At 48.8% G+C, this 21,184-nt stretch overlaps 1 protein-coding gene across 8 annotated transcripts in view; it reads left to right on the top strand.

The window, feature by feature from the left end:
• Positions 1-21,184, top strand: part of si:dkey-237h12.3 (teneurin-3) — a 108,407-nt gene that overhangs the window by 75,916 nt on the left and 11,307 nt on the right. For 4 of the 8 annotated variants that reach the window (XM_037461708.2, XM_037461709.2, XM_037461712.2 and 1 more), the window contains 11 exons: positions 989-1,009; positions 1,408-1,431; positions 2,444-2,590; positions 2,900-3,122; positions 6,250-6,369; positions 8,122-8,383; positions 9,105-9,372; positions 10,163-10,306; positions 16,922-17,171; positions 18,292-18,312; positions 20,737-20,969. In XM_037461708.2, the coding sequence (XP_037317605.2) occupies positions 989-1,009; positions 1,408-1,431; positions 2,444-2,590; positions 2,900-3,122; positions 6,250-6,369; positions 8,122-8,383; positions 9,105-9,372; positions 10,163-10,306; positions 16,922-17,171; positions 18,292-18,312; positions 20,737-20,969 (1,713 nt within the window). The remainder of the gene's footprint in view (positions 1-988; positions 1,010-1,407; positions 1,432-2,443; positions 2,591-2,899; positions 3,123-6,249; positions 6,370-8,121; positions 8,384-9,104; positions 9,373-10,162; positions 10,307-16,921; positions 17,172-18,291; positions 18,313-20,736; positions 20,970-21,184) is intronic. The other 4 variants (XM_037461711.2, XM_037461710.2, XM_062560474.1 and 1 more) reach the window with 4 other exon arrangements.

Here is a 21,184-nt window from a genome sequence, read left to right as displayed (position 1 = left end):
ACAAAGATCTGGCTCTCCAAACTGTTCAGGCCTAATTACGTATTTACAGGTTCTCTCATGAGCAGTGCGCAGCCCACAGAGCCCCCATGCTTCCCCGGGGGAGGGGGGGGTCACATTCCTGATCTTATTAATCTTTCGCTCCTCCGGCTGATCGTCCCTTTTCTTTCCTCCTGTTTGAGGCTCCTGTCTCCTCTTCAGCTTATTTGGTCTGAACCACCGACCGTTTGCACAATGCGCCCTTTTAATCGCGTTACATGGCCCCCGGCGCCTCAATGGAGGACTTCCTCGGCCCGTTCCTTTTGTCGCCGACGTCTAGATCCTGTTCCATATGCCAGGCTGAACCTTTTGTCACTGCCTTCTCACCACCGGGGGTGTTTTTCCACTCGCACACCAGCGTCTCATCACCGTGCCGCTTGTTGAAATCACTGAATCGGAGGTGGCGGTAACATTGGGGAAGAAGAGGGGGGGGGGGGGGGGGGAAGCATTCCGCTTGTCCGTGCGTTCCTAACGGGGGCCGCGGCTGAGACAACACACCGCCTGACGATCAGAGAGAGAGAGAGAGAGGGGGGGGGGAATGTGTGTTGAAGCGGGGTAACGGAGTCTGTATTAACAAGCGCAGATGAAGAGACAACAATGTGTTCCTCCTTTGCTTCAAAGCAGATGGAGCGTCGTTAACGACCAATATTTCACAAAAGCTTTAGGGGTTGGATTGATCCATCCCGCTTCCCGTGGACAGAAGTATAAACACCGTCTTTTAAAGACGAGAGAAAAATGTGATTCCGACGGCGAGAGCATGTATGATTCTGATTAATGGCGTGCTGCTTCTGTAACATCTCCACACTAAAGTCACACTCTCACTGCGGCTAAACTCTGTCCCGCTGTCAATCCAACTTGTTTTCTGTCTTAATTGCGTTCCTCTTCCTAACTCCTACTTGTGCCTCTTCCCTTTTCCGTGTCTGTCTCTCTCCACCCGACTCCCTCTGTGTAGCCCTGGATTCCAGAGTATCAGGTAACCACCACTTTTCACTCTGCTTCTGAGAATCATGCTCTTAAGGTGGAACACCTTTATGTGCCTGAAGAAAAAAGAGAAAGTGAACTTTCCGGTCATATCCTGTCACTCCAGCTTAGAATGATTCTGTTCGGCTCAATCGCCGCGGCGACTGTGATTGAAATTAGAGCAGAGGCTCCGAACGAAGCGCAGCCAACAATAATCTCGCGGTGCACTGCGGCGCAAAGCTTCTTTTTCCAAATATTCTCCGTTGGCAGGTGCATCAGCTTTAAGGCAGCGCCGGCTTTCTGTGCTCCCTCTACAATAAGTAAATGTGTTTGTCGGTCTTAGCTCTCTGCCACCCGGGAGATAAGTAATCTTCTTTTCCAAATGTTTCCCTTTCCTCGGCTGTGTAATAGGAGCAGTCAAGATAGGATATAAAGGTAAATTGAACCACTACCCCCACTACCCCCCCCCCCCTCTCCACTCCTCCAGAGAGATTGTCACAGACAACCCCTCCCTGCTCTCTGTCTTCCTAGCACGGCGTTTATACACCTGTTCTTTGTCCGAGTCCACCATGATGTTCCTGCTGTGATCCCGCTCGTCCGATATGTCTCCTCATCTCCTGTCCGTCTTAACCAGTCTCACACAGACTCCACGGTTTTCCCCCCCCCACCCCACCCCACCCCTCTCACCCACAACCCCTCCCCACACCCTGTCTTAATTCCCTGTGTCTGCCAGATTAAACGCCCCGAACCGGTGTGGTTTAGTCGTGTTTCGGCTCCCTGTCTCCACCCTCCACTTGACGGAATGCGATCTGCCAGCAAGTGCTCTGTTTTTTGTAAATGTAGAGACTCCTGACCCCCCCACACCGCCCCCCCCCCCCCCTTCTCTCCGTATTTACACATTTACTTCCCTCTCCCTTTGATGTTGCTATTACTTCACATGAGTGTTTCCGGAATAGGCTTTTCCTCCTCTAATTATTTTCGGAGGGGGGGAAAAGAAATAAACTTCTTAGAGCCGGTGACTGATTTTCTGCTTCTTAAATGGGATTTGTGCCTTTTTTTTTAACCCCTTCGGAGCTCGACTCTAAGGCAACACTGTGGTGAACCCGAGATGCCCCCAAAAACACAGGTCCTCCTTATTCTTGGTTGGATTCATAAAACTAGGATGGGACTGTGATTGACCTTTGACCTGGCTTCCTCACTTGATGCCTCACTTGACTTTGTCAGCGTGGCCCGTGCTCATGTGAAACGACAGTAACTCCCCCCCCCCCCCCTACCCCCCCTTCCCCCCCCCCCCACATCCCGAGTCCTGTTAGAGGTGTATCGTACTGTATGTTCACTCAGTACTGTCTTCTATCATCTCTGTCCCTCCTCTGTCCCCCCCCCTCCTCGCTTTTCCCCTTGTCCCCGGCTTGCTCCGCCGTTTGACACGTACATGATGCGTTGACAGACGGCTGCCCGGGGCTGTGCAACAACAACGGGAGGTGTATCCTGGACCAGAACGTCTGGCACTGCATCTGCCAGTCGGGCTGGAGGGGGCTGGGATGCGACGTGGCCACCGAGACGCTCTGCTCGGACGGCAAGGACAACGAGGGAGGTAAGGGGGGGGGCGGGGGATGGGACGCACGAGCCTCACGCGTAGAAAAGCGTGCCGCGCGCGAGGCGATTTGATGCGAATCAATCACGCGTAAAACATCACTGGAAAGAATATGTGAATGCTGTAAGAGCAGATTGTTGAACAGCATGTCTTTTAAACGCACTGGATCGTCTAGAAAGAGACTGTATATATATATTAATCTGTTTAGATATACACTATGGAGCTGTAACGTACTTCACTTAAAAGTTCCCCCATGTGCATCCATGCATGCGGCTCAACAAAGTCCCTCCCGTCCCTCCTGTTTCCCAGATGGACTGGTGGACTGCATGGACCCGGACTGCTGCGCTCAGATCGCCTGCCAGGGTCAGACCTACTGTCGCGGCTCGCCCGACCCCGCTGCCGCTGCCACCGCCGGCCAGGGTCCGGGTTCAAGCCCCCGGCCCCCGTACAGGGGCTTCTACGAGCGCGTCAGGTTTTTGATCGGCCCCGGGGGCAGTCACGTGATCGCCCGGGACAACCCGTTCAACAGCAGGTGAGCGGCGTAAACGAGTCGCTGGCGGCTCCTTAATTGTTTGCTGTCTCGTTGGCAGCCCGGGGGAGGAGGGGGGGGGGGGAGACACCTGTGTTTGTGGACGACTCAAAAGAGTCCTCCGCCGTCAGAGTGACAAGTGTGTTTACAGCGCTGTCGCTGCCACATGCATTTACTTCCTTCAGTGGTCACGATTAAGGGGTGGGGGGGGGGGAGGAGGCTCCCTGGCAGCCAGAACCCACCCTGGTGGCTGTGACCAGGATGAGGGATGTCACACAGGAGAGGAAAGAACAGCAAAAATGGCCATTTTACTGCACGTGAATGCATCTCTGTCACCAGGAACCCAATTGGTCCTAAACAAGCCGGTTTTCCGACGTGAAACCTCAATGAATCAGTTCAGAGTCTGCTCAGAGCCAACATTGGTGCTTTCATATTAAACGCGGGGAATCAATTACAAGATGCATGGATTCATTGTCTTTGAGGGTCCGCCATGAGGCGAAGCGGGCCACAATCAGCAAGAAAATAAAAGTGTTCCTCTGATATAATCACCACAAATGGCAATAATGATTTTTGTGTAATTGGAAGCCGTTGACCTGATCACAAACCCCTCACATCAGTAGCCCCCTCACAGCTCTCTCTCATATTCAGGACATCAGTGTGAGGTTTTCATGTCACTCCGGGGACCTTTTGGCATAGCGGACATTAATTACACCCGTGACCTTCTGGTGTTTATCTAATGGTGACACTTTTGCATTTTCTCTCTGACTTCTGCGAGAGTGAAAGTTAAAAGTTTGGTGTGATGGAGGACAATCTCTTACCTCCACGTTTGAACCGAGCAGACGGAGTTCGACATTTCACGAAAAACTTGGAGTGGCGTTTGTTTTGTGACCGATGGGGGAGGAAAAATGATTGTCGACTGTGGGCAGAAGGCTTCGGGAATATTTCCTCCAAAAGTTTATAGTAATCTTTATGTAAATAGCGCGCTTTAGTGAAAATATAGAATGAGGCAGACCCCCACCCCCTCCACCCCCCTCCTCCTTCCCAGCACGTTTCTCAGTAATCCTCCTGCTCATTGTCTCCAGCTTACTGGTCGATTTCATGTCTGGATGTGGCATTAGCTCTCTCGCTGCAAATATTCATTTGCCTTTTTATCTCTTTGTAGAAGTGTTTTAGTCAAAAGTGAATCATGTATTTCCTGGCTTGCAAACATGCATTTATTTGACAAGAAAGAATTGGCAACGAAAAAACTGAAAAGAGTTGGATAAGGGAGAAGAACGTACTGGTGGTAAAACCGGTTGGGGAAAACACATTTGAGGTTGTGGGCTGATAATTATTGGGATATTTTTGCAGAGTACACATTATAAAAATAGTCTTGTGAAGCCCTGGAACAAAGCCAGAAGGGCATCAAGAGGTCGACACCAGCGGTGACCCCACCCCCATTGTACCACAGACGGTCACAACACGTTCTGCGGTCTGGTGGAGTCGGCGGTTTTATACGCCGCAGGTCCCCCTCCTCCCCCCCGAATCACATGACCCCCACGCGACGCCGCCAATCGGCGAAGATGACGACGGACGAGAGTGATGCACGAATGACACTCAGACAGGCGGCGTGACTTGGCGTCCGTTCGGGGGGGTTTTGGCTTTATCCAGCAGGCTCTCAGAAGATGAATCGAGACACAGGAAAGGAAGTGCAAACCTTCTCTAAGTGGACTTGAATAAAAGACGGGAGGTGGTTGTGCTCTCAGCGCGAGGGGGGGTAGGGGGGGACTCGAGTGGAGCAAGCCGTTGATCAGCCCCGACCAGCGGATAAAGTGGCCAAACGAGGCGCCTTGTGCCCACAAGTGACGAATGCGTTGGGAACCCTTTTTTTTCTCTCTACGGTTGAGAAGTAGGGCACAATTAAATGTTGATGGAGAAATATCGCTCTTTCGACCCTTTTATACCATCAAACAAAGGAGGCGGTCTGAACAAATGACTCCACGCGGACCAGGAGCAGCTGAATCTCCTGCAGTCACGCTGAAGAATCGCACAGGAGATCCGCGGTTTTAATCACGCATGTGGCTCCCCGTGGCTGTGATTTATGAAGCAAACACGGCAGAAAAAAAAAAAGAGAAAAAACCCCCCCCCACAGTGTTATCGGAGAAAACGAATGACGGGGATGCTTTGGACCGGAGGAAAATCCATTTGCCAGCAGGGAAAATGTGGGTGAGCAAAGTGAATGAGTAATGCTCCCCAACGCCAGACAAACTACCACAGAGGTGCCCTTAAGTGAAGCATTTAACCCTCGCAGCCACTAAGTGTGTGTATACGTCAAAACACTGATAGAAAAAGGGGATTATTGTTCACGCAGCCTCGCCTGCATTTATTTTTTCCAAAAAGGGGAAAATGTTTTTTTCTCCACAGACTCCAGATTTGCCTAAAACCACTTTTCAAGGCGGAGCATTTTCTATTTCTCGTATCCAAAATGATTTTTTTCTTTCCACGTGTACACAACTGATGACTTCAGCTTCCGGAGCGCTGTGGCCCTTCTTTCGAATTGTGGCATTTCATTTCTGAAACCTGCTTCTCATTCATTTTGTCTCTGTGACAGTTTGCTTCCAGCGGTGCATTTTTGCTCCTCTGAATTCCATCAAAGGGCCTCTTGACACAACGTCTCGCCGTGAAGAGAGCATCCGTAACCGAGTTGAAGAGCTCTTTCTGACACAATCCTTTTTCGACGTATCATCTTTCATCACGAGCGTTACCACGGACACGCATCAAGCAACGTGAGCACAACGCTCGAGGCATGGCGCTGGAAATGTGCTCTTTCTGAAGCAAAAGGACTTGAATCACATCTTGAGACCACGCGTAATTAGGTCAGAGTCATGATACAGCGAATCTCCTTTTGATGCCTTTTCTACTAAGTTGCCTTTTCTTCTGCAGACTTACCAGCTGTAAAAGCCTTGTTGGCTAAATGCTCTGTGCTCACAAAGTTGAAGTGAAGTTAATTAATGCTGGCGATGCACGTGCAAGATGCAGCAAAACCTCGACAGTCACATGATGTGCTTTTGGGCGGAGGGGTGCTCTGTCAGATCTCCATGAGTAACAAACACTGGTGGTGTGTGTGTGTTTTTTTTGTTTACCCACGCAGCCTGGCGTCGGTCATCCGGGGTCAGGTCCTCACTGGAGACGGGACGCCGCTGATCGGAGTCAACGTGTCCTTTCTGCACTACCCGGACTACGGATACACCGTCACGCGGCAGGACGGCATGTAAGGGAGACGCATGTGGGGGCACACGATGCATTCATCAGCACCGATTTGCATGTTCAAACAAACACGGTCAGAGAGAGAGAGAGAGAGAGAGAGAGAGATGACGATAGAAGAGAGGAGATGAGAGAGAGAGAGAGAGAGAGAGAGAGAGAGAGAGAGAGAGAGAGGAGAGAGAGAGAGAGAGATCCAGCCCTCGGGTTCAACCGTTGCCCTTGCAACAGTTTATCGGTGGCTTGGAGTGACGTCCCCAGACCAGTGTGGAAAAAAGCAGGACAAGCTGTCCTACAGTGCGAGACTAGTCCTGGCAGTTATCCAAAGAAAACAAAACAAACAAAAAAAGAAAAATAGCTGGGAAACAAACAGAAAGCGCAGCACATTGTGCCCTGGAACGATTCCTCATGCAAATGTCACAGTGGCCATTTGGAACCAGGCTGTTTAAAATGCATTGAATCAGCGAGGCTAGAATCAATCTGCCTGCAGTCTAGTAAAACATGGGATTACTGTCTGACCTTCTCCTGCAGTATGAGCCGATGGCTCCTTAATAACGGCAAACACAAACCAGACCAAAGCATGTCCCATTTTACACAGGTTCATCTCAGGTTGGAGCTTTATTTTGGTGATGGCTGTCAGAGATAGCGAACCGAGGCCTTTCATTCACACTCTGCAGCTGCAGGTCACGTCCACGTGTCTCCTAGTATGGAATAACACGTCTTATAAGTGGCACACCGAATTTCGCAGCTGTTGTTATGAAGCACAATCCTCGGGATTAGCTGATTCCTTCAGATATTCCGCCCTGTAACTCCTCTGACAAGGAGCTTGATAAATGGTTGGGGATAATCACACTTGGTTAGCCAACAGATCCGCTCAGTGGAGTTAAGAAGGGGAGAGGGGGGCGGGGGGGATGAAGAGGAGGAAGTGGGGAGGAGGGGGGGCGGGCAGGCGGCATCAAAGCCTGGCCTCTTGCAGCTGTGAGCTCCCCACTGCCCAAAGTGGAGAGAGCTTGAGAAGGAAGCTGTTTGAGGTCAGCTGCACAGCTTGGCTCTTGGCGCGCATGTGTGTGTGAGTGTGTGTGTGTGTGTGGGGGGTGGGGGGGGGGGCGCACGAGAGACTTGCATAAGCATTGAAATCTGAGTGTGTGTGTGTGTGTGTGTCATTGTGCATGTGAGCAATGTCACCAGACAGATGCGTTGCCCTCTGGGTAGTGGAGCTCGCAGAATATAGAGAGCAGCACTCTTCAAAGACTCGCCCCTTTATTTCCAAACCAGTAACTTTTTTCCCTGAGTAATGTCATACTAATTAAAACCAGTTCACCAAAGAGAACTCCCGAGAGTCAAAACCACACTCAACCATACAGTGTCTTCTCACAGCATGCCCCGTTAAACAAAAGCCATAAATTAGATTCAGTGAATGATAATAATATAATAATATATATACGGAGGCTGTACAGAAAGAATGCACTTCAATTTTAAGAAGTCCTCTTTTTCTATTTTCAGACTTAGTCCTCAAATGAATACTTACTTTACAGCCAGAGGCATGTTTCCAGAGTCACTGCCATCATTGCTTTCAGAAAAAAAGTTGATAAAAAGAAGTCAGATCAAGAGCGAGAAATGTGAAAACTATTGAGATGCACCATCACAACTTTGCCTATTATTACTCATCTTTTTTTTTTAGCTCCTCTTAAGTCATTCTCACCACGCCCCCCATTTCCAAAGAATGAATTTAGCAGCCCGCTAACAGCGTCCCGTGTTAAAGGTTCGACCTCCTGGCCAACGGCGGCGCCTCGCTGACGCTGAGCTACGAGCGCGCCCCCTTCCCCGCGCTGCGGCGCACCGTGTGGCTCGCCTGGAACGTGTTCCACGTCATGGACACGGTGGTGATGAAGCGGGAGGAGAACGACATCCCCAGCTGCTACCTGACCGGCCTGGCCCGGCCCAACCCCCTGGTCCTGGCCACGCCCCTCTCCACTCTGTACAAGACGTCCCCGGAGGACAGTCCCGTCATCCCCGAGACGCAGGTCAGGGGGCACATTTGAGGGCATTGTTTGAATGTGTTTTAATAAGTCAACCCATAACACACAGCAGTATTGAGAATAAACACAGTAACGCCTCTTTTGCCGCGGCCTCCGTAGCTTATTTTAAACACAGTCACATTCGCCTTTCAGTTTGCCTTTGAGCTGATTGAACTGAGGCGCCCCCCCAAATACTGAGCCGTGAATTGTCTCAGAGTAATGCTGATAGATTCTCGGGGCACATTGCATGGAGGTCACATGCCGCAGGGTTTGGTTTTATATCCATTTGGCTCAAATCAGAGTTTAAAAAAATCCCTGAATACAAAATATGGCTCTGCAGCTCTAGATTAGAACAAAAGAGATCTGAATTACATTCGAGGAGGGAGGAATTGTCCATGCTTCAGTGGCAGTGTGAGAGAAAACCTGCTCAAAGTAACTTGGATCCAACATGAAAACGAGACTCAATGATTGGAATAACTCAAAATATTCACATAACGAAAGCTTAATTATTGACTTTTTTTATTTGCACTTAGATGTAGATACTCTGTGTCTAAGACACTGTGCTGGATAGAATATATATGATTAATAAGCCTGTGCATCTCTCATCCCTAACCAACATCAGGAAGAGCAGTATATTATTATCACATCAACTAAATATATTGTATTTTCTACTGCATTAAATACTTGAGTTATTTGCCACCCGTCTGACTGCTGATTCAAATCGCAGGTCCTCCATGAGCAAGTCGCCATACCCGGCAGTGACCTCAACCTGGTCTACCTGAGTTCCAGGGCGGCCGGCTACAAGCCCATCCTCAAGGTGCTCCTGACCCACGACCGCCTCCCCTTCGGCCTGATGAAGGTCCACCTCATGGTGGCCGTCATGGGCCGCCAGTTCCAGAAGTCTTTCCCGGCCTTCCCCGACCTCTCGTACACTTTCATCTGGGACAAAACGGACGCCTACAATCAGAAGGTGTTTGGCCTGGCGGAGGCTGTGGGTGAGTAGCACGCTGGGAGGAGGCTGTGGAAGCTCACGCCGCCTCCAGCCAATGAACCTCAGCTGAACTTCAGAAGATTGATTTTGTTTCGTTCTTTGTAAAATGAGGATTATTTAACCGGGGACTGCTTTTGTTGCCATGTGCAATAAAGATTTAGCAGGTGGTGGGAAATGCTGAACCCCCCCTCCTCCTCCTCCCCCCTCGGCCCCTCAGCGCTGCGTTTTTGAAGGCCATTTCCCTTCTGCCGACTTCTTGATATTTCAGCAGCAAAGCCCTGACTAGAATATGGCCTATGAGGCAGTAGCCTGGGGAAGCATCCGAAATAACGGAATCACACGTGATGGAATATCTGGAGTGTTATCGGACACTAAAATGGAACCAAAGCCATTTCAAAAGTATTTTAAAGAACACATTAATAAAGTTAATAGAAGACAAATAGAAGATTGAATATAGGAATAAAACCAAATTTTTTTGCTAATATTTCGCTGATTGTGAAATATGTGTATTGAACTAAATGTTATTAGGTATTTTGATTAGTAATTAAACAAATATACGTGGTAATACCTTTCGTGGATCTATGCAGTAGAACTTGCACTCTAACATTTTATTGACGAACTCGACCGCATCTCAGTGTTTAATTATATTTACTATAATATTCTCCACTTCTGTCCTTCAAACTTCACGTTGGTGGTCTATTTGCACTGTAAAACCCACGAGAGGGAACGAGCATCAAATCAGCATCAGGTGAGGCGGCAGCCCCCTCGCTCACCTCTGCCTCCGTTGCTTTCAGTGTCAGTGGGGTACGAGTACGAGTCCTGCCTCGACGTGGTGCTGTGGGAGAAGAGGACGGCGGTGCTGCAGGGCTACGAGCTGGATGCCTCCAACATGGGCGGGTGGATGTTAAACCAGCACCACGCGCTGGACGTCCAGAACGGTAAGGAGACGCTCGTGCGTGCGTCCGTGTGTGTGTGTGTGTGTGGGTGTGCATGCGGGGCAGAGGCATGCGGCCTCTTAGGGTTACAGGCAGGTGGTCTTTACCCCTTCGGACCACCGCGATAACTTGAATCAAAATGAAACACGGTTCGTCGTGCCATCAGCGGATAATAGGAGAGTTTTGAAGGGCCGATCGTTCACAGTAATGACAGAATAAATCAGTGGAGAAGTCAGCGGGGGCCTCTCTGCGGCTCCACGCAACGCGGCTATTTCGGGAAGGAGACGGCCTTTGGCTGCACACGGAGGCTCGCGCTATTGATGAACAGGCGTCGGGTTTAATTCTCTCATTAATTCTGCAAACTAAATTAATTTCTCGCTCTGTCATCAATCAGACGGGCTTTAATCGGCGAGCGCAATGAATGGACAGGAGTTTGTCTTTGTCGTGCTGCTGTAGAGACTCGGGGGGAAGGGGGGGGGGGGAAGTGAAGCACGTCTCAAACACGTCCGGTGCAGCAGAGTCGTCGCCTTGTGTAATCTGGTGGAATCCGCGCCGCGTAACAACTGTGGCGGCTATAATATGTCGGCTGTTATAAGGAGGAGGGCCTCGGGCAGCGTTCACAGGGCTGCTGTTTTTACATGAAATCTGCTTTAGCCCAACATCATTGTTCCAGTTGTCCAACAGGATTTGTGTCCCTTTCATCTCTAAAATATTAAAGACGACATTCTTGGCTTCCTCAGTCCCTCACAGTGTCCACAGCCTGTGATCCAGGTTTTTTTTTCTTGTTTTTTTTTTTTTTGTTTTAAAATGGCATATAGTATTTATATTCATATTTTGCGTTTCGTGGAAGACGTTTGCAGCGAGTTTGTCATTGAGGAGAACATCGCGGTAACGTCTTCCATCATGTTGAGCCATCAGCAGATCATGCATTTTATTACCAGGATGAGTTCTCACCATGTTCCCACATCCAAAGAACTTAGTAAGCACAATATGACACCAACGTGATCTTTGTGTGCATATGCAATAATACCAATACCAATAACTCGATTAGAAATATTAATCTAATTAATTAGAGGCTTTGTAATTAATTAATCGGAATTAATCGCATTTTAATTGCATAAATATTTGACCAGAGAACAGTGAGAAGTAATTTTTTTCATATGGATTTTTATGGATTTTTATTTTTGTTCAATCAATTCCAGCAGACAAGTGTAGCAATAGCATATTTAGAAATATAGTACTTTCAGAAATTCAGGTAGCCTATAGGTAAGTAGACCTTCTGTAAACTATGTTTTTTTAAGTAGACCAATACTTTCAAGTACATTCAGAACATTGGTTATTTTTTCAGACGTGGACTTAGTTACCCTGGTCCTTAAACCAGTCATCTGGTGCAGTGTGGGTTGGGTGTGGGTCCTTGTACGTCAATGCTAGCTGCTAATTGTTTAGCGTTGAGGTGATACTTGAGGCTCGATGTGAATTCCTTGTTGCACAGCTTGCACACAGCCACGCTCTTATCGACGCTTCCATCCGTGTTTATTATAATAAGATTTCCCATTCACAGGGCCACCCGACACGGTCTCGTCAGCTTCTTCGTTCATGTTCACTGTGGTTTGTTGTTGTCTGAAGTCATGAACGCTAGTTGGTGCTCCAGTATAATCGGTCCCCCCGAAACTCATCCAGTGAGAAACGTTCCGCGGTGCAAAAAATAAGTGTAAAAATGCGTAAAAAATGTTTAATGTGTTATTTTTTGTTTAATTAATTAATCTTAAATCACATTGTAATGAATTAATCTTAATTAACGCGCTAATGTCCCGGCATATATATATAAATAAATATATATATATATATATATATATATTTATATATATTCATATTTTATTTTTTACTGCGTATCGAGGGTTGGAATGTATTCATCACCCCAGTGATTGAATAAATAGTTTAAATTATGAAGCTCCACCAATAGGTCCGATGAGGGTAAAAAGGTTAATGAGGGTCACTTGTTAAACACCACAGTATTAAAGTGTTTGCGTGGTCAATGGTGCATGAAAATGCAATATGTTTTTTTAAATCTATTTATTCCTGGAGCTGACGTTGAATTACAATGGCTGAATGTATTCTCATAATCTCTCCTTCCATCAGGGGGAGATAATACAAGCGGGCCAAGCTGACCGATGCCAGTTCCGTCCCGTTTGTGTATTTATCTTTAAATGGGCTCCGCTAGAGCTTCGGGCGCATCGGGTCCACATCCTCTACGTGACACGTCTGGCTGTGGCCACGGTTCTTATCAGCTAAAAGTAAACTTCCCCCAAGGTAGTTCCCCTCAAGATATCTTGGATGAGAAGGTGTGTTTCGATTGCGTAACTACCACCCACAACTTGCGGGGGGCCACAGGGCTCGGTGGGTTTACACAGCCCCATCGTACGCGTGTATAACCGTCTCCTCACATCTCCGAAGATCACAAGCCGTCTTTTGTCGGATGCGGTTGGGAAAAAAAACCTGTCGAGAGAAGCCGAAAGTGTTCCTCCGCTTTGTTCAAGCCTCGGCGCCACTTTGTCCTGGTTCTTTGTCGTACATTAAGAGAGAGAGAAGGCAGGCGGGGGCGGGGGGGGGCCCGGCGCCGCACCCAATCTGTCAAGCAATCCGAGACTGCGAGGTTTGTGAAGTGTGCGAGAGGAAAGCTGAAATGCTGCCGGGGGCCTGAAAGTGCAGCGCCGCCGTGAGACGCTCTCGCCATCCGCGCACGTGACACGCTGGCGTGCTTCATCAGGCCGAGGGCGCTGTCTGGGTTCGTGGGAAAAAGAAAAACGGGGCGTGCGCCGAGTGTCGCTTTAACGCTGAAACACTGATGACAGGAGTGAGACAACAACCAGATGGTGTCAAAGTTTTTCTGTTTTTATTTTTTCTTCTTTTTTCCACCTCCAATCACGGCGCCCCACTCCACAAATAACTCTAACTAAATTTGGAGGATTCATAAATACTTAGTTTCATGTACCTGTGTCTGACGGGAGCTTTAATCAAGCCGAAGACGCCTGTTAAAATGACTGTGTCAGTGACTCTGGGTGTTCTGGTTCACATCAAAGTGTCATTACTGTAATCCCGTCCCTCACTGTCCTCGCGCCTTCCTTTTTGGTCCCGGCGCCGTCTCTCATCCCCTCGCGTTTTGTAATCCGAACGGAATCACTCAGTCCTGCATTCAGCCAACTTTTTGACATTTGAGATTTATGGCCCGTTGTGGGGGGGGGTTTGTGGGGGGGGGGGGGGTAGGTGCGAGCAAACGCGGTTCGATATCCTCGGGCCGGCGTGAAGATGAATCCAAATATCAGTGTTTGCCTTCACTGCTGCTCCAGTATTGATCCTCTCATGCTGTAAACCTTGACTAATGTCCTCAGCGGGTCGGTGGTCCTCTGCAGCTGCGCGGCCGGCTTTAGCTCCAGACATTTGCTATCTCTCTTTGTTGTGTCTCCTGCTCCATTTTCTCACCACTTCAAACATCAGAGGACTTTTTCTTTTTTTTCCCCCCTCTCCTTCCTCTTGTCGTCTGTGGCGAAAGACCCGAGCAAAAGCCATCTCCATCTCTGTGCACGCACTCGGGGGGGCCTGTCGGACCAGATAAGGCAAATTGCCAGTGCCTGTGCTTTAGTCATGTCCTCCTTTGCCTCCTTTCTTCATTACGAGTGGATACGCCTTCCCCTCCTTCGAGCGGCTGATTCCTTTTTTTTCGGGGGGGGGGGGGGGGTCCTCTCTTGGTCTGGGTCTGCGTGCACGGTCTGGGTTCTGGTGCCCCCCCCCCCCCGGCTCGGCCTCTATCACGGTGGGTCAGCGAGGGCGCCGGCGGCATCCAAGAGGAGGAGGACGGCGGCGGCGCGAAGGAGCACTCGGTGCAATTAAGACACCCGGCCAATCTGTGCGTGTGTCACCAAGGTGACATTGCTCTGGGCCATTTTTTTTTTTTTCATCAGGTCGGAGGCTGGGGCTGGTGTTTTGTACCATTAATCTCCCTGGAAGCTGTGATGTCGGCGTTGAAGAATCCGCACCACATGACTCAAATTAGCCCTTTATCAAAGGAATGATTTCCTCCTGCAGTGATAAAGAGAGGAATCAATTGAAGAAACGGAGCGCATTCAGAAAGGTTGCCTTTCAGTGTGGGACGACGAAATGAGAAATAATGTTTTATATACAGCGGTCGGTCAGAGTATATGAATAGAGCAACAGCAATTTCCTCTCCTTGATCAAATATTTATGTGATGACTCCTCTAGTTTTCTCTTTTCCGTTTTATTTTTTAATAGAAAACGTGCTTCGTGTTTGATTCACGCCTCTGCCCACCAACGTGCTCATTTGTATAGACTCTATACAAATGAGCACGTCTATACTATAGACTTTAGTCTCTTGAATGGTGTTTAATATTCCTCTATTATCACTCGGCGATGTCCACGTTCCTGACGGTCCACAGACGAGTCGGTGAGTGCCACAACACACCGCGTCGTGTATCATTGTATCGCACACATCTCCCTGCTCCTATTTCAAGACGAGCCGCTTGACGCGAAGTTTCGTCCCATCGGCGCCGTGACTTTGACGGACTTTCTGGGGAGGCTTTTTGTCCCGATGTTCTGCCAAAACGGGACTTTCCTCTTTCGCCGCCTTCCATCACGAAGTCAAAACACGCCTCCGCACATTGATTTGTGCTTCTCAAACGTCAGACTCATCCCTCCTGGCCGATCCATCCCGCTGCCACGCTTCCCTCTGACTCCCAAGTCTTCTCCGCCGATGGTTTAGCAGAAAGAGACGGAGCGATTGTCACCATTTCTGCTCCGTCTCACATAACAACAGAAGCAGGGTTGGATTTTGCGAGAAGGTTTGAACGTCTGCCTCAAAACCCGAGCTGAAAAAGGCTCAAATGATATTTCTAAGTACGTCGCATGACCGCAAAGCCATTTTGGTGGGGGCGCCGTAGGAGGCCCCTTCTTCCGCCTGGGGTGGGGTGGGGGGGGCAGGGGGGGGGGCGTCGGATCGACTGAAGCCAAAGTCCCATCAGCGCTGAGCACTCCAGCTGAGACGTCACAAGCTCTATCATCAGCAGCGATGTGTCATGGCCGAGTGTCCTCGAGGGGGGAGAACTGAAGCTTAATCTCTTCGCTGAAGAAGTTGTGTCTGTGTGTGTCTGTGTGTGTGTGTGTTTGTGTGTGAAAGATAAGAATGAAAGGGGGTTAGTTTCCATACAAAGTGCGGCGGGGGGGTGGTCGATGATTGAGAAGTGCATTTATTCCCTTTTCATCAGGCCTTTGGTCAGACGTGTGTGTGTGTGCGTGTGTGTGTGTGTACAGGGAGCTGTGATGGAAGTGTAAACAGGGAGAAGCGACCCGAGCAGCGAGCGTCACCACGTTGCTGCCGATCAGGAGGCGTTCGGGTTCTACCCGTTTGTGCGTCGCGCCGCTGCGCCTCGTCCCCGTGAGCGGAGACACGCGCGGGGTCACGCTTCAATTAAAGTCCCAAGGTCGCGCGGTGGATGGCGTAGGCCGGCCCTATTTGTCTTTGTTAGAGGCCGCAGGATACAGGGGACGGATTGGTCCGATCGTCCTGTCAGAGCTCCAGTAATTAGGACGGAGGCGTTGTGTATGTTCTAACGATGAAGTGCTTCCAGCATGCTGCACTTCCTCCCAGGATTCAAAGTCACTCCGCCTTTATGGTTCTGGTCACATAACTGACAAAAGCAGAAGACTCATAACTAAATAATTCTAATCCAAATGAGCTTTGCTTTGTGTGTGCATTCATAAATAAACCTTTTGGCGTTTCAGGGTGACTGATGTTAAACCACATCGTCGTCTGATGTTCATTCTCGACCGCGTGAACGAAGCCGCTAAGAAAAACCCGGCGTTAACTTTCATGAAAAAACGGACCTGCAGTGAGAAGCTGTCATAAATGTGGCGTATTTGTTTTTAATGAACAGAATGTCGGATTACGGTTGAGTTATAGTGATTATGAGAAGTTAATTAAAATCCCCTAAATTGTATGATAATAGTTTGTGGAATGGAATCAAGACTGCAATAATTCAGCCACCGCAGAGTGCACGTGCATTTAGAAGTCAAGTCATATCAACGTCTTCTTGTATATTCAGCTAAAAAAGCCAAATCTACGTTATGTTTCGACAGTATTTGGCACAAGCTAAAAGTATTCACTTGTTTAAGATGTTTGAATGTGTTCTCTTTGAGTTGAAGTAAAGATTTCTATTAAGCCAGAACCTCGATGGTGTCATTCGGCATAAAGACTGCAAACTTTAATGGCTTCTGCGTTCCATTATCATTTAAAACCGCGAGTGGTCTTTTTATGGGTGTTTTTGTTCGGATTAAACACAATGATGTGGGCATCATTTGTATCATCTCATAGCTCTGGGCAAGAAATCCAGTAAGCGCCTTTCCCCAAATGCCAAATCTCTCTCTCATGTTGAATATAGATTTCATCAGTTGATCGAGTGTATTCTCTTCTTCTTTGTCATTATTTGGGGCCACGTCCTTGGCGTAAAACACACTTGCCCCTCTGGCGCCTTTTCCTGATTGATTAGAGGAGAAACATCAATCACGGCTTCCCACCTGCAAACGGAGCCCCTGTTTTCTCCCCCACAGGCATTCTCTACAAAGGCAGCGGGGAGAACCAGTTCATCTCGCTGCAGCCCCCCGTGATCTCCACCGTCATGGGCAACGGGCGGCGCCGGAGCATCTCCTGCCCCAGCTGCAACGGGCAGGCCCAGGGCAACAAGCTGCTGGCGCCGGTGGCCCTGGCGTGGGGCATCGACGGGAGCCTCTACGTGGGAGATTTCAACTACGTCCGCCGCATCTACCCGTCGGGCAACGTCACCAGCATCATGGAGCTCAGGTGAGAGCGCCGCCTCGTCCTCATCATGGTGTGGGGGGGGGCGGGGGGGCAAGACCGTCAGTCACACACATCTCTCCCCTACCCACGGATATTTGAAATATTTTCCCAATCCGTCTTCATAATTAGGAAAGACATCCCGTCTTCAGTGTGTAATTGGGATGATTTACGCCCTGGTGCCAAGTCGGCTTCTGTCTGCAATAACTCTCATTTGACCAGTTGGCTTATTTCAAAGCGGCAGATGTTGAGTAAATGTACATCATCCTCTATGAGACACCATATTTATATGAGAAATCACGCAAAAAAAGTACGGGACCAGCCTGAAGTTTGGAGCCACCTCCTCACTGAGTTGAAGGGGAAAATGGCCGATGTAGTACATCAAGGAGTTAGCGTGGAGATAACAAGGAGCAAACAATGAAACTAAGAGGGGAAATGATTGAAGAACCTCCCTCTCTGTGCGCTGATGGGCCCCCACAGGGCAGTTCTCCCGAGGAGATGTTGTGTGTGTGACTGAATGGGAGGCCCAGTGCTGCTGTAAAGGAGCCTGCGTGCTCAGCAAGCCTTTCCTGGACAAATAATGGTTTAAGGAACGGTTCGTCTGCAAGCAACTCTTTGACTATGTGTGCAAAGAGAAAGACTCTATGAAACCTCGTCGTTTTGGCCAAATTTGATTCATTCCGACATCCAACAGACACCAAAGACACACATAGTTCACATTAGCAGTCGCAGGTTGTAACCAGTACTGGTTCAAAAGTGCATAATACACCAATTCGTTATTGCTGGCAGAATATCTGCTTATTTCTGACCTGGTGCTGCTTGCTTCTGAACATTTAAAGTCCAAAGTAGTGAGTTTGTGGAATGCATGAATGCAAGAGAAGAGCAGTGGTGATGCACGGAGCTTCACATACTCCTCTCCACTTTGTGCCACTGTGATCCTCATCCGGGGGGGGGGGGGGTTCTCTTCCTTTCTGAGAGAAAAAATAAGCTTTTTAAAGTCTGTAAGTCACTCGTCTCATTGAGGAATTGAAGACCATTAAAGTCAAATGATCCTTTTTTAAGATTAACCAATTTCACTGTCTCAATTCTTCTCCCTCTCTTCCTGCTCCCCTGTATCCTGTCATAGAAATAAAGACTTTAAACACAGGTAGGTGCATCACGTCACTGTCAGTGCACGTTGCTTTAGTTTCCTTAACTCATCTCCATCTGCACCATCCTCTCCGTAAGTCGCCTTCAGTGCCAGTGATTACCCAACAACAATTACGGCTTAATTACATCTACACCCGAGGAAGCTGCAAAATGTGTGTAGCGAGGGAGCTGCATTTACATATGTAAAGTATATCTAAGTGTAAATGTAAAGGAGGAAGTTAATGTGTTTAGTGCTGTGTGTCCCCCCCCCACCGTGAAGCATGCAGCATAATTACATTGCCTGCGATGCTGTTTGGCAGATGCTCTCTTCCAGAGGGGCTCACTGCTGCTGCTCTGTATTCATGATTGAGACAACGTGAACGGATCAAGTGAAGATGCAATTAGGTTGTCCCACTGTCCGGGGGGGTAGCGGGGGGGGGCCAGGTCGTCTGCCTCTCAAGGTGGTCTCTGGTGTGGCCACGGATTCATTTGACAATGAAAATATGTTTGATTTCGTTTTAATTGGACGCGTTAACTCATTTGACAGGTCAGACGCAGCGGCACTTTCCTCCCAACAGAGAAATACAAATGAAAGAAACGCCCCCCTCTCCCCCTTGATGTTCCTTCTTCGCCACAGGGGAGGGGGTGAGGGGGTCTAGGACTGCAGGAGGTTTTGTTTTTCCCTCCCTTAAATTGTGCTGCTCAGAGGCAGAACAGTTTAGACTGCGTAAAAGCACCCCCCCCCCCCCCCCCCCACGATACTTAATCAGCCACCAGGACACATTTGGTCTGGATGGTCCTCCAGGGATCACTCGTGTTGGTGCAGGTAGATAACCACACCTGCTCAGGTCACCTGACCTTAAAAGCAGCATTGGCAGAAGGAAACCGCGCGGAGGGGCGACTTTGTTCCGGAACAATAATGTCTCAGGGCTTTACGCGGGTTTTAAACAACACAACAACAATCCTCGGTTCATGCTTCACAGACAACTTGCTGGATTCCTGGATTCTCGCTCCGAAGCCTTCGCACGGCACGCAGCACCACGACATGAAGCCACTCGGATTTAGAAAGGAGCGATCTAAAATTAACTTTGAAACAAACAACACATCCCTCGTTCCTCTGTGTCTTTGTGATGTTTCTTTTTATCTCTCTTTCATTCCCCTTGTCTTGAAACCGCCTCCCAACAAGTGTTGGATTAACCAACCGCATTGTCTAGTCTCCGCACAGGAAGCTTTAGAAATGTTTTATTGCAGTATCGCACACGTGTTTCCTTCTCAGCGCCCGGCCCCCTGAGGGTCACATGACACAAGGGGAATTTACTTTGACTCATAACAGCCGTCGAGTTGTACGACTCCATCTATATCATTTTATAACGATGTGTCATTGCCACATTCATGTTGCCGTGGCGTTATCCCACTTATCAGCAGACCAGTATTGACTGAAGTGCCATTAAGCCTGAGTACGACCAGAGAAGCCGTGTTTACGACTGTGCGGCACGCCGCGATCTTTCATGTTAACTGCCTCTGTTTCTAGCCCTTTAAAGACACTTACCCCCCCCCCCCCCCGTCTATGTATCAACTCTGACCTAATAGAAACTGATTTAATTGGTTTCCTTCGAGTCTAAATATCAGTCAATCGGGGGGTTGTAAATAAAAGGTTCCTTATCCTTGACATTTGCTCTTTGAATCATGGATTCATAATGAGACACGGAAAAAAGAAATCAAATAAGCAGAAACAGATGCAGTGCTATTAGTTGTTGCACTTTGTGTACATAAGCCATAAGTCAATTATGTAATTTCCAGAGGCTTCCCCCCCCCCCAACCCCCCCCCCCCGTAGGGGAGCAATAACAAATGAAATGATCTGGCACACAAGTTTCTGTTTGTGGAAGCTCACTGCAGGGCTTCCTGTTCCCCCGCTTCAGCCTCCTGTGTCCCACTGCATTTTAGTCCTCATTCACAACATCAACAATGGAGGTTGTTTTCCCCTTCAGTTCATTATCCACGTGCATGACAATGTTGCTTCAGAAGGGTTACATGTTCAGCCGCTATTGGATTGGAAAGTAACAAATGGAACAAAATTCACCATTTGTGGGATGTTTTGGAAAATAAACGTAAATGCCAAACCTGATTAAAAATTAGCATTAACTTGTGCGTGGCGTGATGCATAATGTTAGCGTTTTAACAGAGCTATTTTCTGCTGGCTTCTATGTTGGCTCTCTGAAGAGGTAACATTAAATAAATGATATGCATTTCACTAAATGTTTAATTAGGAGTGAAGATCAGGCTTAATTTAATCAGGGCCCTGGTTGTTTCAGTGATCTCAGAGTATCGATTCATTCCACAATAGTGGTAAATCAGCACTAATAAATGACTATTTGTTGGAAAGAATGCCCAAAGCAAACGGACAGTGTGTAGTTTATAACCGAGACGTCTTCTTGGACGCAGCAACAACCCGGCGCACCGCTACTACCTGACAACCGACCCGGTGAGCGGGCAGCTGTACGTGTCGGACACAAACTCCCGACGGATCTATCGACCCAGGAGCTTGAGCGGGACCAAGGAGCTGCAGTCCAACGCCGAGGTGGTGGCCGGAACCGGGGAGCACTGCCTGCCCTTTGACGAGAACCACTGCGGCGACGGGGGCAAAGCGCCCGAGGCCTCGCTCACCGGACCCAAAGGTACCGCGTCACACACCAATGCACCATCTATCGGTGTTTCTGTTCCCACTGGTTCCTTTTTCACAAAGCGGCTCTTAAGCATCCGGCGCTTTAAGGCTCAGAGTAGCAGCCGCCCCCCCCCCAGGTGACACACGCCAACACCCACCTGAGCGCGTGGCCATTTGTGCCATTAGTGCTCCATAGATTCCTCAGGATGAAAAGGCTCAGGTGAATTG

Source organism: Pungitius pungitius, chromosome 2 (genome assembly GCF_949316345.1).
Source record: "Pungitius pungitius chromosome 2, fPunPun2.1, whole genome shotgun sequence".
Lineage (NCBI taxonomy): Eukaryota > Metazoa > Chordata > Actinopteri > Perciformes > Gasterosteidae > Pungitius > Pungitius pungitius.
Note: the sequence above shows the minus strand (reverse complement) of the source record. Positions and strands in the feature narration are given on the sequence as shown.